The sequence below is a fragment of the Symphodus melops genome, assembly GCF_947650265.1.
Source record: "Symphodus melops genome assembly, chromosome: 2".
Classification (NCBI taxonomy): Eukaryota; Metazoa; Chordata; class Actinopteri; order Labriformes; family Labridae; genus Symphodus; species Symphodus melops.
In genome coordinates, this window is record NC_136692.1 from 3,671,870 (window position 1) to 3,681,873 (window position 10,004).

The window sequence follows — 10,004 nt, forward strand, 5'->3', positions numbered from 1 at the left end:
GGTGCCCTGGTGAAGACAAAAAAAATGGTTAGTCTTTATCTCGCGATATTTCTGAACCGTTTGCGTTCATGTCAATTATGAGAGTTTTTTCGGTCTCGCGTGACTTTACAACTTTCCCACGCCTGTTGTTTTGGCGTCTGCCCTCTGCCCGTCGCCACTCCCTCCCCCCCCTCTCTTCTCACCTCTTTGCCCCGTCACACACCCCCCCCCCCCCCCCCTTCTTTCTCTCCCCTGCTTCTCCTTCCAGTCTGATTCTTCTGTTGTGCCGCTGGCTTTGCTGAGGGGGGACTGGGGGAGGGATCTCGCGATTGTTGGACTTTTTTTTTTTTTTCGGGGGAGAGAGAGAGAGAGAGAGAGAGTTATTTGGAAGATGGCGCCCGTTGTTACGGGGTAAGTGCTGAAATTTAAAGCTAAGTGTTACTTTTAAAAGTTTTGTTTTGTTTTTTGGAAAAATAAGATAGATTTTAAAACGTTTAAGTGATGTTAGGGGGTACTCGTACTTGTTGTGTTTGTCACAGTTTCTCACACACACGCACGCGCACACACTGGTACTTTGTGGCTTTGCTGTGGGGTGACTTGTGCAAAACTATTCTTCGTTTGTTACGTGAAATTAGACGTATCGTCTGGTTTCACTTATTGTGCGATATTGTTTACAACGACCTCGAACCCCCCTCTCTTATCAGCTAACAGTTTCGGCTGAAAACATTTGACTGAATTAGTCAACATTTCAACATCAAAAAGTTTCAACAATCTCAATATGAACGGTTACAATAACGTCATACAGCAGTAATATCGGAGTATTGCTTGAGTTGCTAAGCAACAACCCAAGCCTTAATTTTATTGTTATTTTATACATTTTAAAGGTGAAATTTGAAAGTAGAAGTGTCATTATTCTATGCCATAGTTTCTGAACTAAATGTACACAAACTTTATTTAAAGGGAGAAAAAACGAGTCCCTGAACACTGAGTTACTGGTGTGCCCTCCCCAACCATAAATTCTCTTATTATATATTATTTCATCTTCAAACAGTGTTACATTTGAGCTCCAGATCGCAGTTTAATATGTAAAGTTACTCAGACTGAGTTAGCACTGTGTAACTGACTTTATCATTGCAGTTTTGAACTCATTGATGTGAACTTCATATTAGTTTAAAAAATAGCCTCAAACAAGCAGGACTCTTTTAATCTGAAATCTGAAAACGATTGCACCTGCACAGTAAGTCTGTGTAGTGTCACCCCCTCTGCACTTTGACTCAGTTGTTAGTCACCCACTTTCCGTCAGGCTTGTTGCTTTGATCTCTGCTGTCTTTCACCATCTCTGAAGCCACATGTAAACACCTTGCACTCTTTATGTTTTTGTTGTGCAGGAAGTTTGGTGAGCGACCACAGCCTCAGCGTTTGACAAGGTAGAAAACACAGCACCAAAACAAAGGCTCCTCTTCACTTTGCAAAAGGAAACTTTGAGAACTATTCAGTTAGTGCATGAAGCTGAATAAAGAACAACCTGTACTGTTAAAGTGCCAACATCTTTTTGCCCTCATTTCATTTCAGGGAAGCAATGAGGAATTACTTAAAGGGGAAAGACGATCAAACGGTTCTCATTCTACATGCAAAGGTTGCACAAAAGTCATACGGCAACGAGAAAAGGTTTGTGTCGAACTGTTTGAATGTGAATATTCAGAGTTTGTGTTTGGATCTTCGATGAAATTGATGCTTTGGATGATTTCCTTACGGCCTCTGCCTGTGTGTCGATCAGGTTTTTCTGCCCTCCACCATGCGTGTACCTGATGGGCAGTGGCTGGCAAAAGAAGCTGGAGAATATGCAGAAGGAGGGCTGCACGGATCAGGAAGCCCAGCCGTGTGCATTCATCGGCATAGGCAACAGTGAACAGGAGATGCAGCAGCTCAATCTGGAGGGGAAGGTATGAAGTCATTCATAATTATACTTCACTGAAGGGGTTTAAACTTCTATTTTCACTTGACTGTGTTGGTAATCTTTAATGTTTACATGTTTACATTTAGGCTAATTTACGGTTCTCTTGATACTTTTTGAGACCACATGTGTTCCCCAAGATGTCTGCAGGATGAGAGTAACAACAAGATGAAAAAATAACTCAGGAAATAGAAGGAGGAACTAAATATGAGCACATTTATTTAAGCTTCTTTCACAAAGCGCAAACAAAAAGGAAGTTGATCTAGTTCTGAATGAAGTCCAAAAACAAACAGGCAAAATAAAAATATAAGGAAAAGACCGCGGCGGCGTTGAAAACACCCTCCTTTCACGGAGGGCGTCCACTAAAGCAGCGAGACGCCACAAAGCGCAGCTCCTGCTCTTTATACTCGCCTTTGATTGTTCAGGTGAGCTCGGTCACCAGGTGCAGCAAGGCGACAGATAGAAGGAGAAACACACAACAACACGTTTTCAAAAAGGTTCCAACCTCCATTATTGTTACGATCGATTGTAAAAGTACAGAAATCTTTTTTTTTTTTTTTTTCCCTGCTGCACAAATTAAATACATCTGCGACATTTCAGAACTGAAACTTCTAAGAACTTCTGTCTTGACTTTTGGAGTATTTTTTCAGTTTAAAATGTATTGTGCTTTTGTCATGTTTTTTGTTGTTGTTGCTCTGCTTCTCTACTGATAAACCACAGAAAGTAACCACAGCATGCATGCAGTGCTTTGCAGTTTTACCATATCCTCTATTCGCCACGGCAACCCCATTTCTTATTGCACCAGCTCCACAGAGCATGTTCTCAGAAGGACTCTGGAGGGAAGTTAAAGGCTTACACACACGCTCATTCAGAAGCACTTAGCATGAAACCTTTCCCCTCCTTTTTTTTTTTTTTTTTAGCACTTCTGCACAGCTAAAACGCTGTACATCAGCGACTCGGATAAAAGGAAACACTTCATGCTGTCTGTGAAGATGTTGTACGGGAACAGCGCTAACATCGGAGTCTTCCTCAGCAAGAGAATCAAGGTCATCTCCAAACCCTCCAAGAAGAAACAATCCTTGAAAAATGCCGATTGTGAGTTGCAGAAAGTGTCACTCGAAATAACACAGGAGCTCATGTAAAAGTGTGTCTCTCGCTCACTCTCTCTCTCTCTTTGTCTTACTTCCCAGTGTGCATAGCTTCAGGCACCAAGGTGGCGTTGTTTAACCGTCTGCGTTCCCAGACGGTTAGCACCCGGTATCTTCACGTGGAGGGGGGAAACTTTCTTGCCAGCTCCCAGCAGTGGGGGGCGTTCTACATCCACCTGTGTAAGTCTCCTTGCCTTCATATCGTCCAACCCATGTCCTGGTTTTGTCCTTTTGTCAGTGTTGCTGAATGCACTGTGTTACTTGAAGTCTTTTTGTGCAGACGCTCTGATTTAAAGGTGGGCAGTGACAGGATTCTTGTGCTCTGTGTGGTTTCCCTTCAGTGGACGAGGAGGAGTCTGAAGGAGAGGAGTTTGCTGTCAGAGACGGCTACATACACTACGGCCAGACCGTCAAACTGGTGTGCTCTGTTACTGGCATGGCCCTGCCCAGACTGGTACGCAAGTCTCTGTGTTCGTCCTCTTGAATCAAAGTTCACACGGATCCTTAAAAACTTTGAGGTCATTAAATGTCAAAAAGTCTGATTTTGGACTTTTTCACTCATGAGAGATCTTACATTATCGATGGCACTTTAAGTGAAGCCGTTTTCACACATGCACTCCTGAAAATTTCACGAGAACAGCCCCTGAAATCCAGATCCAGATCCAGAGTGAAAAACTTGCTCACCCTGAACACTTTTTTTCAGGAGGTTCGGTCAGAGTGTAAAAGCACAGTGTGACATGTTTGAACACTTTATTAATTCCACACTGTTTAGTTTGTTGCAGTTCACAGCATGTATTGCAGCATTACGCACACATTTACAAACCTCCAGCTGAAGAGGGAAGGTGAAGAAGACCAGCAAAAGGACATTTGGACTCCTGGCTTTTTTTTTCTATGTGCAAAAAGCTTCCATTAGGGACAATGGGAATGGAAGCCGTCGAGTCCCACATAATATCCCGTTTGTCTGTTTGGGTCCTAAACGTATGTACTAATCGCTGTGGCTGCATAGTGCAGGTCTGGATGTATATTTGTTGACGGGTGTTTGTTTGCTCAGGTCATTCGTAAAGTGGATAAGCAGGCTGCGTTAATGGACGCAGACGACCCGGTGTCCCAGCTTCACAAGTGCTGCTTCTACCTGAAGGACACGGAGAGGATGTATCTGTGTCTCTCACAGGAGAGGATCATACAGTTCCAGGTGTGCAGTCATACACACACACACACACACACACACACACGCACACATACACACACACAAGCTGTTTTCACACATGTGCTACTGAAAATATCCCTCACAATGGGAGACTATAGCTTTCAGATGAGAGGAGGGGGAGCGGTGAGGAATAGCCATACTGCGCTATATGAGAATATTTTCCTTTTATTTCAATAGTGCCTGCAGTTTAACTGAATCACACAGAAGGTTCTGGAGAACAGGAAACAGAATTCAGCAGTTTGATCACGTGCAGGAGATCGTAGCGGTCTCGTGCAGACACTCTTAATACTCGGGGTCAGTCAAGAGAAACTCTGCGTGAAGTCAGAGTGAAAAGTCAGAGTGTCTGTTTGCGTTCACACATTCTGCACACACACACACACACACACACACACACACACACACACCAGGGTTTAGGTGTTATCTTTAAGTTGAATTCTGCTTCGTGAATGTGTTTCTTCTGAAATGTCAGTTAGAATTTTTCTTGGCCTTTAGTTTTCCAGTGAAGTGGAAGGGAGGGGAGGAGCCTCGTTACCCTCCTTCTGTATTACATTATCAATACTTCACATCACTTAATGTTTCTCTGTCGGTCCGAGACAGAAAGCATAGAGACACAAAAGAGGACATAAGACGACATCGTCATCATGAAATAGTTCAGTAAAGACACACGTTGTGCCCTCACACACATTAATCTTCTCTTTGATTGACTCTAAAGTCGACGTGAAAGTCATTTGATTGTTTTTGGTTTTTTCCAGGCCACACAGTGCTCCAAAGAGTCCAACAAGGACATCATTAACGACGGGGCGTCTTGGACCATCATCAGCACGGACAAGGCCGAGTACACCTTCTACGAGGGAATGGGCCCCGTCCCCACGCCGGTCACACCTGTGCCTGTAGTGGAAAGCCTGCAGGTACCCACATGACCTTTTGTTGTTCTCACCATGCTTGACCTGTAAAACAAGGACAAGCCCACTCCCTGGAAAAGCTGGGACATTGTGTAAAATGATTTAGATGCAAAACATTCCAACTCAGATTGAAGCGAGAAGACGACGAAGGAAAGGTTCTCTTTTAAATGTACGCGCCTCATTGTAAGGAGAGTGGAAAGGGTTAAAACAAAACACACCTGATGGAACGTCTCACAACAGGTTTGCAACATGACTGCCTGTGAGGCTGAGTCTGAAGTGAGGGGCGGGGTATCATTGAAAACACAGCGTTTGTTTTATTTTTTGTAGAGATGCAAACAGCTTTAAATTCTCCTTCCTGCTGTTTCAGCTGTTTTAGTGTCGACGTTTGACGCTGTCACTTCTGTTTACATGAGATCGCTGCGATAGCAGACGTCACCAAACTAGTGCTCCCACTATGTTGACGTGCAGAGGCGCCTGAATGAACAGCTTAGTCAAATGAAATAGAGAAAAACAGCGAGAACATTTTAGCGTGTCACGGACGCTGTTTCCGACTCGGCGTGCTTGGGACAGCAGCAACAGTGTGCTTTGTGTTTTTGGACGAAGATGTTTCTGAGGGCGTGTAGGCGCATGGCACATGACTTCATTCTAAGGTCCTGAGGATCTGAAGACGAGGCTGTATGAAGGGGACAAAGCAGAGAAACAACATTTGATGGCTGCGATCTGTGGAGGCCCTGCGTGAACTTGACATTCAGGTTTTAGAGCAACGCGTGCTGCCACGTAGAGAACTGATTTTACAGCGAAGGAATGAGGTGTTTCAGTGAGACTGTCGAACCACCTGCTGGGCTCTGAAGGGGCCAGGTGATGAACGGACTCAAAATGAATGAACGTCCGTGTCAGTATAAAGTGACAGAGCGGGAAACAGGACTCTGTCCCAACAAAGTCAAAGTGGGCTCAGGATTAGATTTGTCATAGGTACTGGACAAACAGAAACATTGAACATGTGTTTCTCTCCGACTCGTGCTGCAAACTGTAATAGTGTAAAAACTGTTTAATAAATAACACATTTAGAAAAGTGTGAAGATGATGTGCATTCAAAACAGACCTTGAACTAGATGTTAATACAGACACTGAGTGGTCAATAGAGGGCGCTCATGAGTCTTCTTTAACGTTCTTAAAGTCTTTAAAGTGACGTCAGTGTAAAGTGTCCGTCGCTTGTTTTGATATTGTTGGTTTTTAAAGGTTTATTTTTGCTTTTTTTATGCCTTTTATTTAGAGACAGGACGGTGGGTAGAGTCAGAAATCTGAGAGAAAGAGAGAGAGGGGGGGAGGAGTGAGGCAGAGGAGTCACAGGTCAGATTCAAACCTCCTCCTCAGAGGGCGTGTGAACTAACCACTGTTTCAGTGTTTAGATAGATAGATAGATAGATAGATAGATAGATAGATAGATAGATAGATACTTTATTGATCCCAAGGGAAATTCAAGTTTAGCAAATCATCACATTCTGTTTTTATTCATGTTCTGGGGTTTGCAAAGCTCGTTGGCAGCTCTAAAGACTCACAGCTGTTCGTGTCTGTTCCAAGTTAAATGGCGGAGGAGACGTGGCGATGTTGGAGCTGACGGGACAGAACTTCACTCCTAACCTCAGAGTCTGGTTCGGAGACGTGGAGGCGGACACCATGTACAGGTGAGGGTTCAAATCTCTGCACGCACGCACACAAGCGTTGAAGGACTCAGATATTCACCGTGCGCTCTCGTCTTCACAGATGTGGCGAGAGCGTCCTGTGCGTGGTGCCGGACATCTCTGCCTTCAGGGAGGGCTGGCGCTGGGTGAGACAGCCGGTGCAGGTCCCCGTCACGCTGGTCAGAAACGACGGAATCATCTACTCCACCGCCCTCACTTTCACCTACACGCCAGAACCGGGACCCAGACCCCACTGCAGCGCTGCCGGCGCCATCCTGAGGTCGCACAGCACCTCCTCCTCATCACCCGCGTCCTCGTCCTCGCCGTCCTCCTCTTTGGGCGGCCTCGGGGACGTCCAAGGGGCGTACAGCAGCAGTGACTCAGGCATGTCGTCAGGGGGGTCGACAATGTCGGTGCTGTCATAGTGACACTTAACCTCTTAGAGTTTTTCTTTTTGTTTTTTTGATCTGGTTTCTTCTCATCTTTGGATGAATGAGAGTGAACGTGTGCGCAGACTTTCCAAAGAGGCTCACGGACCTGTGAAGAATTGCACACAGACTCTGAAAGCTGCCGTCATCAGAGGAAGCTCCAGAGAGAGAGAGAGGAGGGGGGGAGGGGGGAGACACACACAGACTGAATCGGCTCTCTAGCTCCCTCTTGTGGCGTGTTGCAAACAGGTCAAAAAAGCCCCCATCATGAGTCCTTCATAAGACACTGACCTGAAGAAGATGAATCTGCGCTCAGACTCTCCTAACAGGATTAAGGACTGTCGTCACCGCTCTCTCGTTCTACCAGGATCATGAGGTCACAAAAAAAACAAAAAACGTGATGCATCCGTCATGCGTAAGGGAAAAATGTGTTATAAGAGTAACATAGTTTTTAATGGACCAAGGAATATTATTATATTATTTTATTCATATTATATTTTATAAGCTTTGCCATGGTACATTTTCTCATGTTTTGTATGATATGGAACAGTAGGTTCACTTTTGTTACCAAATAGACGTCTCCTCCACGGGGTGGATCGCTGGATATAACCTTTAACATGTTTATTAATAGTCTGCTTGTCTCCTCTCTGTTGATGACCACTTTGAATCGCGGTTAATCGCATGTTTGAAATTTTCCATTTTAAAAAAGGATAATTGTGAGGCTTTTATTTTGAAATCATGTGCCGTCTCAAGCTGAGAGTACTTCACTTGCTGCTTGAATTCAACCCTGCTTTTATTTTGAAATCAAGTCAGGATCCTCTGGTGGACGACGTCAGCGTTTTAAAGTTAGAGCAGCAGCAGTGTGGTCCTTTACATCTTGGCCTGTGTTTTCTAAGTATGTACATGCACATCGCTCACATCCTGTTAAAGTCTCTTTTTTTAATTGCCTCTGACGTTTCAGCTTGTTTTAATACGATCGTGATCCTGGCAGGCTTGTCACCAGGATTTGAAACTTTGATATAATTGGAGTAAAAAAAAATCAAACATAATGGATACCTGTTTCAATTCCACAGCAACAGAAAACCGAATCCGAGTCACCCAACATCAAAGAAAGACGGAGTCTGACCTTGATGTTTGTGCTCAGGCAGACGTCTGTGTGTTGTTGTGTGCAATCCTGCTACATCCTGTCATCACCCCGGCAGCTTTGTTCACTTCATTCATTGCTCTTGTTTGAATGCAGAAAGTCTCTTCATGTTGTCCTGTGATGGTTAAGCCCCTCCCCTCTTTCTGTCCCATGTCAATCCCAAGGCTCTTACTGTTAAACTCTGAAAGCTCCTCTGATAAAAAAGGTCATGAATAAAAAAGAAAACCAAAAGCCTAATGTGATTTTTTTATAGCTTTGCTTACGAAATATCAAATACGTGATGTTTAAACAATAAGAACGAGGTACAGACAAATAAAAACATTGAAGAAGGTCAAGCAAAGGTTTTTCACACAAAGTGTGCACACTTTGGATGTGCCTGGGCTGGATTTGTAGTAAGACAGGAAGACTACAAAGATGGCTTCTGTTTTTTAAGAGGGTTAGAAACCTTTTAAAAGATTGTGTCGGTAGTTGCTGTCCTCTGATTGGTTCATTGTTTTAGTGCTCCTGTGCAAGTTTCACCAGCAGCAGCTGCACAGGTGAACAAAATAGGGCCTGGAGGACACGGACACACACACACACACACACACACACACACACACACACACACACACACACACACACACACACACACACACACACACACACACACACACACACACACACACACACCAATAATACAAATATTAGAATTCTCGGTGAACGTCTAAATTATGGTTTTAAAAATAAAAAGCTGATTAAAAATGTGGAAAGAGGATCAATATGAAACTTACATTCACTCCTCCCTGCAGCCTGCGCTCCTCTCTCCATCAGTCAGGACCGAGCACTAAACTAAACGTGGGGCGACGGAGCAGTCTGTTCCCCTGCTGCCCCCCTCCCTCTAGAACTCTCCCCAAACACACCGGTGACTGCACCGACCTGCCACGGTTCAAATCCCTGATCAGAACTGCCTCTTTTGTTTGTGTTTCCTTCACCTGGTTTCATCTGAATGCAACGCTGTAATATGTCATTCAGTTTTTGTAAAAGCACGACATAAAGAAAAAGTATTTTTATTATTATTCATATTATTAAACACAAACTGAATTCATTACATTCAGAACCTTCATTTCCAGCAGTAGGTCAGTCTTGCTGTGGGAACCAGAGTGTTGCTGGTTCAAGTCCCGATTTGGACCAAAGTAGGGAAGATCACTTCCCAAGACAGCTGAAGAGCCCTTGAGCCCCCTGACCCCGACAAGCTGTGGCAGCCCCACTCTGACATGTGTGAATGCATGTCCACAGGTCCTGTTCCTGCAGGCGTGTAGTGTAAAAAAAGTAAGTTTAAAGAAATCATCACAGCCAGTGTGAGCCCGATGTGACTCGTGGAAAACCTTTCGTTTTTTTTGGGTTTTTTTTATCTGTTCATATCATGGCGTCTAGAATTCAATAATTGTTTTATTCCCTCTCTTGTATGTTTCAGTATCACTGAGCCTCATCTGAATGAAACATCAGGACTTGATTTACACTCATGCTGTATACGGACTCAAAGGTCTTATTGGACACTTGCTACTAACTTGAGCATGCTCC

General features: G+C 44.2%; 1 protein-coding gene across 1 annotated transcript; it reads left to right on the forward strand.

Annotated features, from left to right (window-relative positions):
- The first annotated feature begins 128 nt into the window (after nucleotides 1–128).
- On the forward strand, nucleotides 129–8,476 carry rbpja (recombination signal binding protein for immunoglobulin kappa J region a). Its single transcript, XM_079337880.1, has 11 exons — nucleotides 129–390; nucleotides 1,368–1,406; nucleotides 1,552–1,647; nucleotides 1,757–1,922; nucleotides 2,854–3,028; nucleotides 3,124–3,261; nucleotides 3,423–3,535; nucleotides 4,133–4,273; nucleotides 5,041–5,196; nucleotides 6,772–6,875; nucleotides 6,955–8,476. The coding sequence occupies exons 1-11, from the start codon at nucleotides 371–373 to the stop codon at nucleotides 7,295–7,297; spliced, it is 1,491 nt and encodes a 496-aa protein (XP_079194006.1). The 5' UTR covers nucleotides 129–370; the 3' UTR covers nucleotides 7,298–8,476.
- The last annotated feature ends 1,528 nt before the right edge of the window (nucleotides 8,477–10,004 follow it).